The following is a 21,385-nucleotide window of genomic DNA, read 5'->3' as shown; positions in this document are numbered from 1 at the left end:
GGGAGGACTGGGGTAGGGGCGGAGACAAAAAGAATCATGCTTAATTCATCTTCGTATTTTTTGCCAAAACTATTACCGGGTTTTGTTTACAGTAGTTCTCACTAAATGTGATTAATAAATTAACGTATGAGTGAACAAATGACTATATGAATGAATAAACAAAGACATGAATAGTCACACCTGGAGAAAGAAGAGTTAAGGAAGAGAGAAAGAAAGATCGTAGGGCTTTTGCTCTAAATATATTTGGGTAAAAAAAAATCCTCTAGCAGATGCACCGACCTTCATTCCAGCCAATGAGAGCATGTTGTTCAGTTTATACATCCCAGATGGCACCGGTGTTGTGTACAACAGGGCATCATTAAACTGAAAGTAGAAACATTTCATAGGATGAAATAAAGAAACAAATTTCAGCTACAAAGATATTGACAAGACACAGGAATAAAGGAAAAATATTACCTCTTTGTTAAAAGCTCTCTGAATAAAATACTTACATAAACTAGAACCACCTAGAATGTTTTGTTAGAACACTATTAAAAAGGCAATTTCTAGAAAATGTGCTCTCTTTCCAAGTTTTGTAACAAATTTAATGTTTTCTGAGTTCTAAATCCCACTAAGGTATTACAATCTGCCTAAATAAAAAATTGATTGAATCAGTTTTTCCAAATTAGAAATGAAACTAAATTCAAAAAGGAAATAATTTTCTGGCTATGCATCATACAAGACTTTGCTTCCTATACTTAAAATGCAAATAAGCAATACAGCCAGTCAAAGATCCCACTAAAACTGCTATTTGAATGTGCTCAGCTTATCTGTCATGAACAAATGTCTCCTTCCATTAAGCAATTAGCCCTGCCTCAGCCTCATCAGAAACACACATGGCCACTTACCAGGAAAAACATTCGGGGCTGCATGACTTTCCGAGATAGCTTCATCAGAATTCCTTCTTTGAGAAAAATCTAATTCATCCAAACAAACACTCATTTAGTCCTACCATCATAACACAACTGCAGTATACGTATACATATATTTTTCTTTTCAACTTTCCTAGAATTTTTTTTGTGGGGGCTGGGCAGACATAGTTTCCCTGCAACTTTTTACATTCATGGTTTCTTTTTAAACCCTATAAGTGATTTAGGAATTGGACAAGCCAGCAGAGTTTCATAAATCCAATATTGGCCCCAGGGGTACTATGTGGTCGGAAATGTAATTGACTGAGCGTGTACTTGATCCTGAGGCATAGCCAACATCCTGACAATCGCATTTTGTAATTTTCCTGAATTCATTCCCCAGGCCACTTCTGTGCTCTATGAGGAGCATCGACGTACCAATTTTCTCCCTCCCCTCATAATCCTCTCTTACATTAAAAATTTTAAATGAAATTGTCATTAAAGCTGCATGAGGTCAGCCAGTATTACACAATAAAATGATCCTATTTAATCAGATACTCTGTGGGGTCCCTTGCCATTTTCCTAATTGAATTGGACTTCTTGTCACAGTGACTTAAATCGTGACTGTTTTGAATGGATAGAATGAACTTAGTTGATCCAGATTGGGTCAATGAAGAGTAACAATAACAAATAACCTATTTTCATAAGTGAAATGAAAAATACCTACAAATGGAGCCTAAATGCATTGTATTAAATTTGCAAAAGGCAGTCTAAAACACTTACCCGTCCAGGCTGCACTATTTCATGGTGTCCATTTAAGCTGTACTGAATTTGCATAAGCTTCTGAAAGTTATCCTACAGAAAGAGAATGTAGAGCATATGAAGGCTCAGGCTCCCAGGTTCAATAGTACACCAGCCACTGAAATCAAGATACTTACTCCCTGTTTCATGGTGTCATTGGCGTGGTTGGCTACCTCTATAACAACAGCAAGGGCATCTAAAACATGCAGGGACAGAAGGGACATTTGGTCATTACCAATGAATTGCAACATCAAGCAATTCCAGACGACAAGATAGCTAGTTCATAGCAACCAACTACTGGAGGAGCTCGGTTAACTGTGAGTAGGCAAAAATATAGACGATGAGGTTCAATGAGGGCAAAACTAAGGAAAACTAGGCAAAAACAGTACTTATGGAAAAAAATGAGTCAGACTCTAAAGACACATTACAGACCATGTGTACCAATAGTATGAATGTCAGGGTTGTTTTGTGCTGAGCTTTGATTATCCTGTTGAAGCTTATAAGGATAAGGGTAGGATTTCACCTGGAAGCTAAGGCCCATTCCAGTATAAACTGCCTTAGGAGAGACGGATCCTGGGATAGGGAACCAGAACTATGACAAGTGACTATTTAAGAGGGTCAGGGCTTAGCTGCCTTCTCTTAGTTTGATCCCAAGAGGGAAGACACGCCACATGGAAGCGTATTAGACCTTAGGAAATTACATGCATTATTTTGTGAGCTGGGTTATTTAGCTTCATCTGTGTTTTATTCTTTTTATTAACCCCTTGCCTTTAGCAAAGTGATTTTGAATGCCTCCAGTCTTGTCATCTTTGTAACTAGATACGAAGGAAAAAGTATGCACTTGGTCCCCTTTTGAGCTACAGTTGTCCTCAACCCAAGACAGCAGTGCTCCCCTAGTGACATCTGGACATGTGTAAAGACAATTTTTGGTTGTCACAATGACTGGGAAGGTCCATTGGCCTTTAGTGGGTGGGAGCCAGGGATGCTAAACATCCTGTAATACTAATTAGAAAGCCACACAAAAGAGGTCATCCCATAAACATGACAGTAGCACTCCCACTGAGAAAAACCGGTGGAATGTTAAAGAGGGAAGGGAAGCATGCTCTCCTGAGGCTGGTGTGGCAGCGACAGTAATCATCAAGGAAGGCATTATTTAAAAAAAGGTCAATTTCTGGAAAGGGGTTGAGGTTTTTTGGTCTAGCTACTAGAACCTACCAAGAGATTCTCTTTCTGGGACCAACCCTGGAGGTTTCTATATTCTTTTTTTTTTTTTTACATTGTCAGGTCCTTCGAAGACCTGAGCATACCTTTTCTTTTCCGTTTTTTTGCTGGGAAAGATTCACCCTGAGCTAACATCTATTGCCAATCTTCTCTTTTTTTTTCTTTCCTCCCAAAGCCCCAGTACATAGTGGTATCTTCTAGTTTTAAGTCCTTCTAGTTCTTCTATGTGAGCCACCACCACAGCATGGCTACCGACAGATGAGTGGTGTGGTTCCCCGCTGGGGAACTGAAACCGGGCCGCGCAAGCAGAGTGCACCGAACTTGAACCACCAGGCCACCAGGACTGGCTCTCTATATTCTTTAAACATGTATTATTGTCACTATTATTAAAGGAAAGCAGTACTTCTTTATAGAATTTACTGTACCTGGCACTCATCATAGCAGAAACTCAAGAGGTGACCCTGGACACATTCCTTGCTTTCTGGCCTGCTTGAATTCCCAGTGCACAGAGAGAAAAGCTTTAGGATTTAAAGAATGGATGAAATGACAAAGCTGCTGCTATTTGGTCAGCTGGCCTCCAAGCTCTGCCTTCTCCCATCCATTCTGCAATCCTACGTTCCCACGCCATCCCTTTAAGAGGCCCTGGTGACTCTGTTCCTTTAACTCTTCTGCCCACCTTCCAAAGGTATACTTGTCTCATTTTCCCGCATCCTTGGGCAATCTCTTCTACAGCTGCTCACCATTTTACTGCCGTGCCTCTGGCCATACAGCGCACCTCACTGTTAGCTGCTTATTCTAACTCATGTCTTTGCTCAAGTGTGTAATTTCCCTTAAACAAGCTCCTTAATCTCTGGCCCTGTATTTGTTTTATCTGTAACATGGAGCTAATATCTCGTTTTCCTTGAAGGTAGAAGCTCTGGGACAGATGTTTTCTTGAGGCCCTACTTGCTAAGGTCTGTCTAAAATTTTTATATTCATGAGACAGACTGATCTGGAATGCCCACTCTTCCTCTTGTCCAACCTTCCACTCATCTCTAGTCCAACTTCTCTCTAAGCAAAGCTCTGCCTCTTCAATCTTCACACTTTCCTCTCTCTTCCAAATGATTCTGTACTGCTCAGTGCATCTGCTTTGTTCCTTATCTGATGCGTATTACAGACTTTTTTCTTCAACTAGATTATATGTCCATATAATAAGAAGCATGTCATATCCCCTACTCCAAACCTGACCTTTAAGAAAGCACCTTTAAAAGCATAACACTTGCAAATAGAAGATGTCAGAGAAGGAGAAGTAAAATGAATAAGAAAATGAATAAGAATCTCTACAAAATGGGTTAAAAACCTTTCCAGCTATGTAATCTGAAAATGGAAAGGATGCACAAGAACATGATAGAAATTCATAAAATTAATGGGGTGGACATGGATTTATGTGTTTCTGCAGATTAGAACCAGGGATATATCTATGACATTTGAAAGAGGTAGTTTGGGGATAAATAGAAACAAACACCACTATCCTGAACAGAATTAATCTTTGTGTGTATGTGTGTGTGTCTGTGTGACAGACAGACAGACAGACAGACACAGACACACACAGTGGATTATCCCATGAATACCAATGAGTGTCTTGTATTGTAATGGACTATTTCCCTGAAGTACTACTGGGGGTGCCGGGAGGAAGGGTGGTAAGGCTAATGCCCATCATTAAACAGTCCCCAAATAATGTTATTTTAGACCTTATCCCTGATCTGTGTAGTTTGGTCACTTCATGGACTCATGATTTTAAAGCTTGAAAGGATCTTGCAGATCAATTGGTCCAATCCCAGCTTTTGAAAGCAATGGACATCTAGAGAAGGTGAATTTAGCACCGGCACAGAGTGACTGGGCACAGCAGGATGAAGCTTCCTGACCCCAGAGCATGCTGGGTCCATCTCTCAGGAGGCTGGCTCCCATGGCTGCCTGGCCATGGGCCTCTCTCGTCCCCATAATTTTACCTGCATCCAGCAGCACTTTACCCTTTTACCTAGTTCTATTTTAATCTGCCTAAAATAGAGTTTAAAAAAAAGGTTTATTATGAATAAAATAAACTTTTGTATACAGGTTTTGTTATATTTTTACTTTCTAGGTCCAAATAAACATAATGTAAAAATTTCTGCAACATATGAGACCACAAAAGTTATTTACCTTGAGTGTCTCTGTAATCTCCAGAGTCTTCTAAGAGATTTTTCAAATAATCTAGAAAAGGAAAAAAATTATAGTATTTAATACACTAAAGCACTAAGGGAAAAAAATCATCTTTCTTATTCAACACCTCAGTCAGTCTTGTTGGTTACTATACATGCTAGTTCAATTTGTGCTAACTTTCTAAAAATGTGAAAGAATAAAGCTCTGAGATCAATTTGAAATCAGGACACAGAATCAGAGCTGGAAACAGCCTCAGAGGTCACACTGGTCATTTTAGAGATGAAGAATCAGGTTACTGAGTACAGGGTCTCATCCAAGTCACAAAATCTCTTTGTGGTAGAGTCAGGACTAGAGTCTGGGTCTCCTGAGGCCCAGTTCAGCTCTTTTACTCCAACACACAAGAAATACCTTCATCTCAAGATCAGATATACGTCTAGTTCAAAATTCTAAGCATTAATAGATTGAATGCCTAAGGGACTCTTAGATTTGTCAGTCTAACAGTCTAAGAATGCCTAGAACACCAAGGGGACACAATACATATATCTAGACCAGTGGTTCTCAAATGGGGGCGAATGTGCCTCCCAGGAAACATATGGAAATGTCTGGATACATTTCTGAATGTCACAACCAGGGGTGCTACTGGCATCTAGAGGTTAGAGGCCAAGGATGCTGTTAAACATCCTACAAATGCACACAGTAGCCCTACGGTAAAGAATTATCTGACCCAAAATGTCGATAGAGCCGCAGTTGAGAAATCCTGGTCTAGATGAAGATGATCTGTAAATGAGCAACATGGTATATAGTGGTTCTTATAATATAGAAGAAAAATTAAGGCAACAGCTTATATTTAATAAATCTTTAACACCAAGGAATGTCATAGGATTTCAAAGTAATACTCCCTTCTCTGTTGAGAAACGTTGGATGGCTTTCCATTACCTATCAAATTAAAACAAATTCCATTCCCTGGAATTTTCAGTTCCCCACTACACGGTCCCTATCGACTTTTCTGATTTTCTCTCTTGCTACTGCCTAACACAGGCTCTTTGTTCTCACCAAAGTTTAATTCTGCTCAATTCCTTAAACACTTCTCAGGTGTTCCCTGGCTCTATACTTGTCTCTAACGTTCCCATCTTCTGAATCCCTTCTTGTCTCTGCATACAAAAATTCTACTCATACTCTTCAAGGCTCATCTCCAATTCCTCCTCTCCAAATTTTCCATTTGAAAGAAATAGTCTCTCCCTTTGAATAATACATGACACAACAGTTACTCACTTTATGACTTCTATCATTTTCTTTTTCATTAGACTCAAAGCTCCTCATGGGCAGGACTACATCTGATTCATCTTTCTATCTCTCATAGCACTTAGCCAGGGCCTTTGCATGCAGGGAACAAGAAATGCTTAATGAATAAAAAAAATAAATGATTTTTTAGACAAGACTGTGTTTTAGTTTAAGTAAAAGTCAATAAAAGCTGAAACCAATCCTAATGCCAGTGGGAGCTGAGAAAATGGAAAGAGGGAAAGCATATTAAGAGACTGAATGCATTTTTATCAGACCCAATCTTCATTTAGCAATATAATGGAACAGATATAACTTCATCCTATGGATTTATGAAGTCATGCTCAAAGGCACAAAGGGAAACTTGGAAGTTAGTGGCAGCTTTTCAAAAAAATAGATGACACAAATATACACTCACCTGCTGACACTGTCTGTCTTTCAGACAGTGATCCAAAAGCCTGTGTGAGTCTAGACATGCACATTATAAATATCCAACACTGGCAATGAGCCCTAGTGAGATATCGTGTATGACAACATTAAGCTTCCATGCACAAGGGCACAGGTTCTATCTTGCCAGAGACAATCACTAGCAGTTTAGATCTTAAAGTCATCTGAATACACAAATTGGAGAATATGCTTCCAATCAGAGAGATAAAAAACCCACAAGAATTAACAAAATAACTTGATTATACATTATACTTAGCCTCACCCGGAGATGAAAAATCAACTTAATCTCACTCTGACCCCACTCAGAACGCATTCCATACATGCCATGTTTGGTAAGTCCGAACATTTAACTTTTCTATGAGTGATAGGGTAGGGGAGAAAAATTTACTCTTCTTCTTAGATGTTCTCAATGCCTAGGCTACCTCATTAATCAAAAGTAGTGTTCCCTAAAGCTTCTAGTTAGCTCAAGAGTATGGAAAGGAAAGCAGATGTACCTAAATATCAGATTCATGGCAAGCTCCTACTTCGTTTTCAATTCTTGTTCTTTAATACAGAAGTATATCCATGCAAACTGAGACATTTCTCTAAACCAAGAGAGCTCACTGGAAAGATGTCCGTATTAGGAAATCCTGACCTCAGAATCACTGTGCTGAGCCTGATAAGCTTCTAAGTTGCATTCTCTGCTGCCTGCCAACCCGAACTTGCAGGAACAGAGTGGAAATACACAAGCTGGCTGAGCAGAAAACCCACCACCAAGATGTTGCAAAATCATGCTATTAAACAAGGAGGTAATAGAGTTAGGTTTACTTTCCTTGCCAATTTTAAGAAAACATCTTAAAATTCAACTTCCAAAATTATATGTTAGAAATTCAACTTTTCCAATGTATCTATCCCTCCGTCCATCCATCCATCCATCCTTTTGAGAACTTCTACCTTTTCAAGGAAGACAAATGCGTGGCTCCCCTCAGTTAAAAATTACTCAGTGCCTTAACTGCAGAATGAGAACATGACTGATCACCCTCTGAGTCAGACAGGAAGAGCCCTGAAACCACCAGCTGCCCCGGTGACTGTTATAACCCAGGTGAAACCCAGGAAAGGAGACCAGACAGACACACCTGCATCGGTCACAGAGAATTGTTTACTACGAACCATTTAGGACCTATTATCCTGCAGGAGTTTCATTTAAAAAAATGAGAAAAGCGGAGTAGTCATTCAAATTGTCATGTTAGACTTGTGGTATTCTATGACTTTCCTGCTTCCGCCAAACCAAACTAAGCATTTTTCAAAACTTCACTAACAAAAATGCCTCAAATGCTACTGAGGTTGTTTATATCAAAGAAAAAAAAAAGGTTGCTGCAGCTTGGAGAGGCACCACAAAATGTACTTTCTGGCCAGCAGGTGGCATCGTTGATTAATAGAAGTTAATTAACCCCCATCATCACCACTATCCAAATTAGCAGCAGAGAATTAACTGAAACAGCATGTGCAGCCTCAAGGGATATGCAAGTCAACTTTGTTCCCATGTATGAGGCCCAGAGTGAAGGAATGAGGACCCAACAAATACTTTATCTTATTAGAGGTCTAAGATTTTTATATATGGGCTCCTAGTAAACCTGACCACCCCTTGAGTACCTAATCAACGAATAATCAACTTATAGCAGAAAACTATTCAGGAGTATAGTTAACCTTTCCTAACAATGAATCATCTGTGGGAATCGGGGACTTTTTAATTCAACAACACCCAGTCAGATTCCTGGACCGTGTGCTGAGAAATGGTTGATGGCAGAGCAAGCACCAAGGAAATGAGCATATAGGATGGGTAACGTTCCCAAGTCAAGTGTTTTCAATTTGAGGACATGTTTTGCTATGTATTATCCTGATTTCTCATTCCTCTCTAAATAGTAAGGAGATCAACAACACAATCAGAATTATGGGATCCAGAGAAAAATAAATCTAGTCAATAAGCCTGTTTGCCAAAGTTTCAAATTTTAAAACAAGCAATCTAAAATTATCCTGACTTATGAAACGAAGTACAGATTATTTTAAACACGAAAAATAAAGAGATCAAGCGTCAAGTTACAAGACATACTGCTGCCATCTTCAAGGCAGCGTGGTGAAGTGGTCAGAGCCCTTGCTGGGAGTGAGAAGACAGATTAATCCCTTTGTCCAGCATGTGTAATAGAGGCATGTGACTTTGGCCATGCCCTGTAGCATTTCTGTGCATCAATATCCTCATACATAAAATAAGTAGGCTGGACCAGACTGAAAAACTGTAATGATTCTCATTCTAAAGCATCATGAAGCATATGTTTTTTTTAAATTCTAAAATGCATTACAGGAAATTTGGAAAATTAAATAACAGAGAAAACTCAAACAATGAACCTCTCTCCAACATAACTTATGATTTTAAAGTATTTCCTTCTGTTTTTATAAATGCTTGATTTTACTTAATTTTAATACTATAAAGGATTTTATAGTCCATTTAAAGTATTCTAGCCCATATATATTTTTTTCCATAGGGGAAGCTGAATAACATCCCATTATAGGGATACATCACATGATACTTAGGTATTCTATTAGACTTTTACATCATTTAAACGGTCTTGTTTTGGCTGTTATAAATAGGATGGTGATACATCCTAATTTGCCCATAACGATTCTGCTATACGTCTGTTGTCCAGACATAACTATAAATAGCACCCTTTGCACTCCTGAAAGTAACGGGTTTGAATAATGAACTGAATGATCATTTTAATTACATATAACACTGATTAATATCTTGATATAGTTGTCTTTCTCCATACTTCAGATTATTTCCTAGGATTAATGGGAATGAAAAATTTTTTTCTTAAGTACTTGATGTATATCATGAGAAACGTTTCCTCAAGAGATATACCAATTTAAAATATCATTATAGGGGGGCCGGCCCGGTGGCACAAGCGGTTAAGTGCGCATGCTCCACTGCGGCGGCCCGGGGTTCGCTGGTTCGGATCCCGGGCGCGCACCAACGTACTGCTTGGCAAGCCATGCTGTGGCGGCGTCCCATATAAAGTGGAGGAAGATGGGCACAGATGTTAGCCCAGGGCCGTCTTCCTCAGCAAAAAAAAAAAGAGGAGGATTGGCGGATGTTAGCACAGGGCTGACCTCCTCACAAAAAAAAACACAAAAATATCATTATAGGGCCGGCCCCGTGGCTTAGCGGTTAAGTGCGCGTGCTCCGCTGCTGGCGGCCTGGGTTCAGATCCGGGGCGGGCACCGACGCACTGCTTTCTCTGGCCATGCTGAGGCTGCGTCCCACATATAGCAACCAGAAGGATGTGCAACTATGACATACAACTATCTACTGGGGCTTTGGGGGAAAAATAAATAAATAAAATTATTAAAATATCATTATAGATATATGAGAATACTAGTTTCACTAAAAGATTGCCAGTTTTGTGTATGGTAGCTTTTTATTGCTAATGTAGGAGGTGGAACTGATAACTTGTTTTAATTGATATTTATGATTCAGAGGATGTTAGACATGCCACTGTATAGTTATTATGTATATTTTTTGAGAGAATTGTTTGTTCATATTTTTAGTCCGCTTATCTATGTCTTAATATTCTTAGTGAAATAGTAACTTTTTCCTTATTTGCTACAAATATATTTTCTGATGGACTGTTTCTTTTTATTTTGATTCTATTTTAAACCTTTATAATGTTATTATTTAGAATAGTTGAAAGGTGTCAATATTTTCCTTCGTAATTTCTTTATTTTTCAGGGCTTAGAAAATCATCTCTTCTCCTTTCCCTATCCTTAAAGTTTTAATAAATAATCAATTTTATTTTTTCCTGGTTTAATGGTTTAAACTCCTAGAGTTTAATGCTTTATTTTTAGTTTTCTTTTTAACTAAGACTTTATTTTTTTTTTTTAATTTTTATTTATTTATTTTTTTCCCCCAAAGCACCAGTAGATAGTTGTATGTCATAGTTGCACAGCCTTCTAGTTGCTGTATATGGGATGCGGCCTCAGCGTGGCTGGAGAAGCGGTGCGTCAGTGCGCGCCCGGGATCCAAACCCGGGCCGCCAGCAGCGGAGCGCACGCACTTAACCACTGAGCCACGGAGCCAGCCCCTAAGACTTTATTTTTTTTTGAGGAAGATTGGCCCTGCACTAACATCTGTTGCCAATCTTCCTGTTTTTTCTTTTTTCTCCCCAGAGCACCAGTACACCGTTGTGTATCATAGTTGTAGAGTTGCAGCTCTTCTATATGGGATGCTGCCTCAGCATGGCTTGAAGAGTGGTGAGCAGGTCCGCACCCAGGATCCAAGCCGGTGAACCCAGGGCCGCTGAAGCAGAGCACGTTAACTTAACCACTGCGCCACCGGGCCGGCCCCTGCTCGGTCTATTTATACCTAGTTTTGATTTTATTTTTAGTCTAACCATTAATGTACGAATCTTAATTAATTCTTCAAATTTTAACAGGTTATTCAATAAACAATCCTTTCTTTTTCTATTGTCTGGCACTTCCTACTTTGTCATACATTAGACTCTTATAAACAACAGGGTCTATTTCAAGCTACCTTCCTATTCCAATGATAGAATAATTATTATTTTTTAATCAATGGGTCTATTCTTGCAATGGTATCACGTATCTTTAATTGTTGATGTTTTAGAATACGTATTGACTGATGTTTTCCTCCTAGAATACTCTTTAATGATGTATTCTACGTATGCCTATATACAAAATCATTTTGCTATGTATGGATAGAATTCCAAAATTCTAAGTTAACCTTAATGAAAATATGGAGCTTGGCAATATGTTAGAAGCTAACTTAATGGTTTTATAGTGTCCAGTATCATTTTATGCACAAATGCTAAACTGTGGGCTTCATGAGGACAAGGAGCCTGAACTAATTATCCTTATATCCCCAGCACCTAGGACAAGATCTAGTGCATATTCAATAAATGCTTCTTGAATTTATGATGACACTCCATTTAGGGTTACCACTTCTTGCTTCATATTTTACTAAGCAGTTGAGATGATGTTTTGACAGTCTGACTAATTAAGAGTGCTCTGGCCCCTGCTCTAATTCTCCTCCTTCTGAAATATTAGTTCAATTCTGGTCCCTGAATATATGGCCCAGGGCTGCCTCTTGTACATATGGGACTTGTCTAAGTTAGAAAAAATGACCTTTCTGGGTTCTCAGCCTCACAGATCCACGGCTTAGAAAGCAGGCAACGTCTTTTTGCGAATTGGAAAAGGCCGCTTCTCCTGGGCTGATGCAGCCCCTCACGACGGGGTGAGCAGAGTGCAGGCTGGACTTGAACCTCAGCTGGGAGCCCTTGTGCAGCGCATAACCATGAGGCAGCCCTGCTCTATCCTAGACTTTGGTAAGTCTGCTCCTGAGGTGGCATGCCTAAAGGACTCACGAACCAAACCTGATTCCATGCTCATCCTATTGCAAAATTTTGGAGCAGATTTTACAATGGACAGAATCTCCCGTCTGTCCCCTTTTATTGGGTCAGACTGGCTAGGCGTATCCTAAATGCCCTTAGAGGAGTCAAACTGTAGGAAGTCTCCCAAAAGAAGTATACATCCATTATTTTGACTTGGTTAAGACTGCTTTTCTTCATGGATACATATTCCCATCGTTAAGGCTGCCAGTTTATCAAGTGAGAATCTGAAATGTACAGAAACGGCCTTGGCACAGTCAAGCCCCACTTAAAGAAGCTCTTATCCATATTTTGAGCCCCATCACCCTAATCACCAACAAAGAGCAAATTTAGGTGTAGGGAGATAAGTATATTTTACTATCCAAACAACAGCCAAATGAAGAGTAAAGCAACTATAAACACCAAAGTGAATTCAAGTTTGACCGAATCACAGTGTTTTCTCCAACTGGAACAGTTCCTGATGTGAGCCCATGGTTCTGACAAACACTAAGAGGGCAACTCTTTAGCAACCGAGTCAGCTTGCCAGATCTTAAGCAAGGCAAGTCCCAGCAACAGAGGCATTTGGCTACCTGCAGGAAATCTCGGTCAAATCTATATTGAGAATTGGAAAAAAAATGGCTTTGAAGAATGTCTATGGGTAGAATTCATGCAACCCTGGATGGGCAAAAACAAACAATATTTTCACTAACCTCTAAGTGAAATATAGAATGTCCTTCTATTATGAATGCAGGCAACAAACCACAGTATTATCAATAATACCACCGACTTTATCACCACAGAAATCACATTACAGTTGTTGCAAACATCTCAAAACACTGTTTACTCTCATCACCACTTCAAATTGTATTTCAGCCCAACTGGTTTCCTTTTAGTCTTATGTATTTCATTCTGTAATTCTGAGAAGAAATCCATAGGCTTCACCAGATTGCCAGAGGGATCCAGGCACAAAAAATGTTAAGAACTCCTGTTCCGTCGAGGAAGTGAGATTACATTTCAAAGCCATAATTTAATATACAGGCAGAAAAAATGCGTTTACCTCTTATATCCTCAAGTCTTTCCACAGTATTAAAATATTTCATGGATATAATTTATTAAACACTATCTCTCAAAATACCTTGTTCACAACTACAATTAAAAATGAGTTGCAACTGGGGCCGGCCCGGTGGCATAGTGGTTAAGATCGCCCACTCTGCTTCAGCGCCCCGGGGTTCTCGGGTTCGAATCCTAGGTGCTGACCTGCGTACCGCTCATCAAGCCATGCTGTGGCAGCATCCCATATGCAAAACAGAGGAAGATGAGCATGGACGTTAGCTTAGGGCTAATCTTCCTCAGCAAAAGGAGGAAGATTGGCAAAGGATGTTAGCTCAGGGCCGATCTTCCTCACCAAAAAAAAAGAGTTGCAACAGAACAAGAGCTGAGCTAATTACAACAGGAATTCTGAATACTATCACCCTCCCATTTCACATGGATGGAACTGCCTTATCTCAGGGCCTTTGGGTTCCTCAGAAACTAAATTCCTTGGCTGGTATCCAGGATAGCCTCCCACCTTTCATCAAGTTCTGCCCTAGAGAAAATGTTAGAATGACTTTTGATGCAGACAATTAGCCCTGTTTTAAAACAAATACAAGTGTTTATTAAAACTCATGCATTAATTTGATTCTGATCTTTTTTTGAATCTGCTTATTAGCCTGTTTATAGCTCAGATGTATAGCTTCAGAACACTATAACAGATGTTTTTAATATCTCATTTTCTACCAACATGGGAAATTCTGGATTTCTAAAACCTACAGGGAATTACTACCATCCCAGACTAAAGGCAAAGATTATAGGGAAAGTAATATAATATGTTGTTCAAGTCACTTACAATGTAACATAAATAGTTTGAACAAGATCAAAGAAACTACCTGATCCAAATTTCATCAAAGTTCAAAGGACTGTTTTTTTTCTAAATATAGAAGTGGAAAACATATTTCAGAGGAATTTTTAAATTATATTTTTCATTATATTTTCTCCACCATGATCCTTACTGCTTCAACTTGTCTCAACACCAATGTAGTAACTTTCCATAAATAAAAGGTTTTTTATTGAAAAAATTTATTCCACGTATAACACAAATAGAGTTAAAAAAAAATCTAAAGGATATATGATAGTCAACTCCGGATGGTAGAAGATGAAGAGAAACTTTTTCTTTTATAATACACACATATTTTTTATAGGCACAAAAGATCCCTTCAAAGAATAAAAGTGACCCTTACAAAAATAAACTCTCAGAATATACTCACTCATATAAATGATAAGATCAATATAATTTTTATGAATTGAGAAAAGGAAGAGCTTGGTGGGAGCCTGAGTAGTTGGGTGTGGCCCCAAAGAAGAGGGCTGTAAGCTACATCAAGGCAGGGACCACCGTTGTGTTGTTTGTCAGGGTATGTCAGGTGTTCAGCATAGGACCAGATCACATAAATATTTGTTGAGTGACTTAGTGACTGATTAATGGAGGAGAGAATATGGCCTTAAAGGACAGGTTTCAGTAGAGAGGAAGAAATCTACTACAGCAAAAGCAAAGGAAAATAAGGTCTGGGCAATTCTGGGTTATAAACTCTGGTCTTTAAACTGAGGATAAGTAAGTTTTTTGTTTTTCTAAAATAAGATTTTATTTTTTTAGAGCAGTCTTGGGTTCACAGCAAAACTGAGAGGAAGGTATAGAGATTTCCCTTATACCTCCTACCTCCACACATGCATAGCCTCCCCCATCAACAACCCCCATTAGAGTGGTACCTTTGTTACAATGGATGAACCTCCATTGACTCATCATAATCACCCCAAATCCAGTTTACATCAGAGTTCACTCTTGGTGTTGTACATTCTATGGGTTTGGACAGAGGTATAATGACATGTATCCATCATTATGGTACGATAAGTAAGTTTTCACCTTTCCTAATAAGCAGAATAAAAGTATGTGAAATAATGGAAAATATATATATTGGTCTCTGCTCCAGGTTCCTGGCACAGAGCTCCTAAAATCCTTGTAATTCTCTAAGTGGTGAGAGCGCTAGGAGCATCTTTTGTTCTAATATTTGGTCTTTGACCCTAGCTCTGACACAGAGCCCCTAAATCCCTTGGAATTTCCTAGGTCTTTTGTTCTAATGAGGTGACTCAGTGGGCTCTTGAATAGATCTTAGATGGGGGCTGGTCACCAGAAGCTTTGAACTTTTAGCCCCACTCTCCACACTACAGGAAGGGAAGAGGGGCTAGAAGTGGAGTTGATGGATCATGCCCAAATGATGAAGCCTCCATAAAAATCCCAAAGTACAAGGTTTGGTGAGCTTCCGAGTTGCTGAACACATAGAGCTGCTAGGAAAGCAGCACGCTCAGAGAGGGCACGGAAGTTCCCAGACCCTTCCCACACACCTTGCCCCATGCATCTCTTCCACCTGGATGTTGATCTGTGTCCTTTATTATATCCCTTATAATAAACCGGTAAAGGTAAATAAGTGTTTCCCTGAGTTCTGTGAGCCATTCTAGCAAATTATTGAACCCAAGGAGGGGGTCACAGGAATCCAGATTTAGAGTTAGTCGGTCAGAAATACAGTTGACAATCGGGGACTTATAAATGGCATCTGAAGTCTGGAGGAGGCAGTCTTGTGGGACTGAGTTTTTAATCTGTAGGATCTGACACTATCTACCTGGAGACAGTGTCAGAACTGAATTAAACTGTAGACACCCAGCTGGTGTCAAAGAGAACGGCTTGGTGTGGGAAAAAAGTGCATATATCTGGTATCACAAGTGCTCTGAGTGTGGCAGTAGTGTGAGAGTAAAGAGAAGACATAGGTGGGAGCCGGCCTCATAGCTTAGCGGTTAAGTGTGCCTGCTCCGCTACTGGCGGCCCGGATTCAGATCCCGGGCGCGCACCGAGGCACCGCTTGTCTGGCCATGCTGAGGCGGCATCCCACATACAGCAACTAGAAGGATGTGAAACCATGACATACAACTATCTACTGGGGCTTTGGGGAGAAAAAGGGAAAAAAAGGAGGAGGATTGGCAATAGATGTTAGCTCAGAGCCAGTCTTCCTCAGCAAAAAGAGGATTAGCATGGATGTTAGCTCAGGGCTGATCGTCCTCAAAAAAAAAAAAAAAAAACCGAGAAGACACAGGTGGAGTTTTTCCTTTACGGTGTCCTTGGAAGAGAAATTAACTGATGATGTGCCAGCCTACATGGGGAGTGATAAGAGGTAGCATGACCAGTAGGAAGATACTGCCACAATTTGGCATGAGTGTAGAATGGCCTGGCCTGGAGCATAACAGGGGAAATGGAAGAGCAGGAAGCAGAGGCAGAGGAAAACTGGTCAGCAGATCCTAGGGGGGAAGGCAAGGAAAGGGAGGTACTTCAGAGTCCTTTCCACAATTTTGTGCCTGGGTAAGTGGAAGAACGCTTTTACTCTTAAAAGCAATTTACTGATCCCTCCATCCACCAAACATTCATTGGCACCACTGCATACAAAGGGATTCTCAACCTTGTAAAAAAGTAACAACATTTATTTCCCTAGACTTTCAGTTTATTGAGTCCCTGTTATGTGCCAGAATCTATGCCAGACACTGAGTTACAATAATAAAGAGAGTCTTTACCCTGAAGACATGAGGAGGAAGGAAAATAAGCAGTGGTAAAAAACTAACACTGGGTCTGTTTTCTTTCATTGCTTCCTCACTGCTGCCTTAAGATTCCCATTTCTCCTAACGCTAAACAAGTTTAGGTCCCACACTAATTTAAAGATCTGGCTAGATCCACTGGCCTTGAGAGCAGCCAATATAAAGGCACAACTTACAAGTTTTCTGCTTAAATCAAGTAAATCACTCACTTAATTTTCCTATTTTTTTTTTTTACAATTCTAATCTTAAGCATTTCATTACATAACATATGCATTTTCTTTGATCCTATTTTGAGTGGAGCTTAAAAAAAAATACTACCAAGAATTTAGTTAGAAGTTTTTTACTACAATGAAGGAAGAGATAGCCTAAGCAAAACACCCAGTAGAAAACCAAATTATATTCTGAAGAAAACATGCAAGACAATACCATGATTGTTTGAACAGCAGGGGCAGGACTGCTGTATCTGGGGATTTCCAGGCACCTCTCTGTCAGAGGATTCCAAAAGAAACTATCCTATCTTATCTGTACTTCATCTCTGCATTTCTCAATCTTCCCTTCCCAAGAAAGGAAGGCGGCACAAATCAACTTACACCGAATCAGGCAGGAATCCTGCCCTTTCCCTGCCTGAAATTCATTAATAAATCAAAGTTGTTAGGAGTTGCCTCCCATAGTCTCACTCCTTCTCTCTGTTCCTCTATGTTATGTGCTCTTGGAATTACTCCAATTCTAAAATGGAAATCTAAGTACTTACTTCACAAAGTTGTTTGGAGGATTAAATCATGGACTTTGTTTATCCAAAAACGAAGACCCAGTTAATTACCATGTTTGAATAGATGCAAATGTAAGACAAACCCTTAGTATTAACCCCTATATGTCCTTAGGAGTATACGATCACAGGTGCTTCAACTAATACTATTTGTGTTGCCTCGGGCGGGACATTTCACCTCTCTGGATGTGTCTTTCATTTAGGAGAAGAGACCATCTCTGAAATTCTCTAACTCAATGTTGTCCTTCGAGCTAAAGATATTTTGGTTAAAGGGATGTTTTAAACCTTGCTTAGAACCAATCAAAATTATGTCCTGAACAGTTTCCAAGATATCCAAAACTAACCCAGATATATTGCGGCACTAAATTATTAGTAAAAGACTCACTCCTTGACCTCGAGGAATTTATACAAATTAAGAAATCAATATTCAAATCATTCAAATATTAGCAAATTCACAAGGCATCATAAATATTTACTAAGTCACATTGCACTGAAACTAAGGGTCAAGGAGAAATGGAGTAATCAGAGATGGCTTCAAAGGGAATGGAGGACTTCAAGTCAAGCTTAGAGGAAGGGAAGAATTTGAATCAATGGAAGAAAAGACACAGAACGAAGAATATGAAGTCTATTATTTCTTTACGGACCCTATGTTCTTTCTTTAACTTTAGTCCTGACTTTGCAACCTTGATAAGACATTTATCACTTTTGCCCTTCAATGAATCTACAATTCCTGAAGGTCTACTATCTCTAAGGTATTGTGCATCATTTGAACAATAGAGAAGATTTTCCAATTTAAGAAAAGGGGTAAATGGCTTTAAGATTAAACAAGAGACAGCTCAAAACTAAAAATAACCCCAAACCCACATTATGTTGGTTATAAAACAAATAAAATCTGTTCTCTTAAAGAGAATTTTTTTTTTTCCTGGTGAGGAAGATTGGCCCTGAGCTAACATCCGTTGCCAATCTTCCTCTTTTTACTGAGGAAAATAAACCCTGAGCTAACATCTCCGCCCATCTTCCTCTATTTTATATATGGGATACCACCACAGCATGGCTTGATGAGGGGTGTGTAGGTCTGTGCCTGGGATCTGAACCTGTGAACCCCGGGCCGCCACGAGAACTTAACCACTACACCACCAGGCCTGCCCCATTAAAGAGAATTTTTAAAACATGCTTTTGCTATTTCACAATCAATTAAAATCAAACTCAGCACGAAACCTATATTAAACATATGTGTAACTTTTTTACCTAGATCAGTCACAGTATGGGAAAAAAAGTTTTTCTACAGGAAAATTTCAGAACCTGGCTCTGTCTTTCCCGCATTTGAAACCACAGTTGTCTTTTGCCACTAAAAACAGTACTTCCTTGGACAGCTGTAGAAATAGCCGGAGTCATTCAATAGCTCGTTTATGATACACCATTGAATTTATCTAGCAAAAACACAACACAGGCATGGGTACTTCCTCTTGTCCTGTGTGTTCTAAATCTCTGCCAAAAGCAGAGGAAAGAAAGTACAGATGGACAGGATGTCCTCAAACTATCTGGTTTGCCTCATGTCACTCCAGAGAGAAATCTAGCGCTTGATTCACAGTTAGAAATTCAAATCAAGTAGAAACATCTCGGGTAGCCAGTCCTGGAGCCGAAAAGGCAGGCCTCCCTCAGCAGCAGCTTGTCTGTCACTGCGCAAGCTCAGAAGGTGTGAAACCTTCACCTAAGGGAACTCGGGAAATCCTGGCTTTCCAGGGGTCACCCACTTCACTCAATATAGTTCCTGACTTGAACACTAATAGGAACCAAGCACCTTAACATCTATTCACACAAAATTACAACAGATGGAATTCAGAGTTGAGGTGGCATTTTGACATTCTTGTCCGTTTTGACACAATACTTAATGCACATGATATATGTATATTGAGTCACCGCACATCCGATACATTTCAGCGAATACTCCAGAGGACCTACTAATAGGTGCTGGATACTATGCTTGGTACTGAGGCTATACTAAGCTTTTTTGTGGTGCCAAACCACTTAATCTCTATAAGCCTGTTATTTCATCTACGTAAATAATACTGCGATCTATGCATGGCTATGGTGAAGATTTAAAGAGCGAATATAAAGTCCTGAGCACAATGCGTGCCTTTCACTCAAATCATAGTGCTTTTTTTTTCTTTCTTTTCTTCTTCTTCACTATCGCAGTGATACACTAGATAGACACAGACTGTAATCTTGAAGCTCACAATCTAGAAGAAGATATAGACAATGACCAGACATAATAATGGTGGTATGATGATGCTGATAAGGATACAGCAGCTAATACTTATTTAGAACTTACCATGACCAAAGCACTATTCTAAGCACATAGCTCATTAATCAGTCCTTGTAACAACCCTCTGAAGAAAGTGACTAGGACCACGATAGTTGATAGACAAACACGTGGGACTGACCCTCTAAACCTCATTCATGAGTGGTTGGGAAAGTACCTTCTTGGGACTGATAATATTAGTCAGGTAAAACGACGCAGAGTTGTGGGGTTGGGATGGTAAAGGAAGTTCTGAGCAAGAGGAACTGAGACGTATGATTGCCCAGAGCAGAGAATGCACACAGGGAGGACCAGATAACTGAAAGGAGGTCAGTCAGTTCAGGCAATGTATACACGAGGTGATAAGCAATCTATAAATCCAGGCAATGTATACACAAGGTGATAAGCAATCTATAAATCCATATGTTAGGTAAAGCAGTTACTGGAGTGACAGAAAAAGAGAGGTGTTCTTAGGAAAGGCAGAGTTGCATAAGAGCAACAGGAGTTGGCTGGCTGGTGAACTGCCAGGGAAGCCCACCTGTCAGCAGCAGCCTGTACTGGGGGATCCTCTGAACCGGCTTGAGCAGGTAGTGCTTGAGGGCCAGATTAGCACAGCGAGGGCTCATCTGAAAGCAAAGGACATCCAGAGTAAACACAAGTGTTTTTCTAAGATGCAAGGAACCCAGATTCAAGTGCCCAGGAAGCCAAACTTTGAACAGCCAGCAACTCTGGGAGGGGATTCATGGAGAAGCTCCCTTTATTTTAAGGCACAGCTGTTCACCACCTAGCCCACCCTCTCCTGTAAGTGGGTCTCTGAAATCACTGACTCACTGGGAAAACTTGTTCATAGACGGTGGTGGCTGCAGGCTACATTCTAGGCCAATTTGAGCCTACCCTACTCAGCAGGTGCCACTTAGAAGAGTGTTTGCCAATGTATTCATAAACACAAACAAAGCCAACAACCAAGAAGGAAATGCATGGCCCCCAAAATAGGGGAGCAGAAATAAAACTACTAGGAACCGGATTGAAATAATAGTCAGAGCCTATCATCAACATACTCATAATAACCACAGGTGGTAGTGGGGAGAATTGGAGAAATTAGAGATAACCTAAAAAGCAGTTTTGCTAAGTATCCTTTTTTTTTTTTTTTTGTGAGGAAGATTAGCCCTGAGCTAACATCTGTTGCCAATCCTCCTCTTTTTGCTGAGGAAGATGGCCCTGGGCTAACATCCGTGCCCATCTTCCTCTACCTTATAAGTGGGATGCCTGCCACAGCATGGCTTGATAAGCAGTGCGCAGGTCTGCGCCTGGGATCTGAATCTGCAAACCCCGGGCTGCCAAAGTGGAGCGTGCGAACTTAACCACTACACTACCAGGCCGGCCCCTAAGCATCCCTTTTCTAATAAGCCTGAAGAATGTAAAA

The 21,385-nt window shown here is 39.9% G+C and overlaps 1 protein-coding gene across 3 annotated transcripts in view; it reads right to left on the bottom strand.

The window, feature by feature from the left end:
- The window catches only part of FGD6 (FYVE, RhoGEF and PH domain containing 6), a 110,802-nt gene that overhangs the window by 23,179 nt on the left and 66,238 nt on the right, over positions 1–21,385 (bottom strand). For all 3 annotated transcript variants that reach the window (XM_087449090.1, XM_087449089.1, XM_014779992.2), the window contains 6 exons: positions 20,501–20,588; positions 5,088–5,138; positions 1,826–1,884; positions 1,671–1,742; positions 888–956; positions 280–363 (listed from right to left, as the gene is read on the bottom strand). In XM_087449090.1, coding sequence (XP_087305216.1) covers positions 280–363; positions 888–956; positions 1,671–1,742; positions 1,826–1,884; positions 5,088–5,138; positions 20,501–20,588 — 423 coding nt within the window. The remainder of the gene's footprint in view (positions 1–279; positions 364–887; positions 957–1,670; positions 1,743–1,825; positions 1,885–5,087; positions 5,139–20,500; positions 20,589–21,385) is intronic.

Source organism: Ceratotherium simum, chromosome 25 (genome assembly GCF_057802395.1).
Source record: "Ceratotherium simum simum isolate JZ-2026a chromosome 25, ASM5780239v1, whole genome shotgun sequence".
NCBI classification, from domain to species: Eukaryota; Metazoa; Chordata; class Mammalia; order Perissodactyla; family Rhinocerotidae; genus Ceratotherium; species Ceratotherium simum.
Note: the sequence above shows the minus strand (reverse complement) of the source record. Positions and strands in the feature narration are given on the sequence as shown.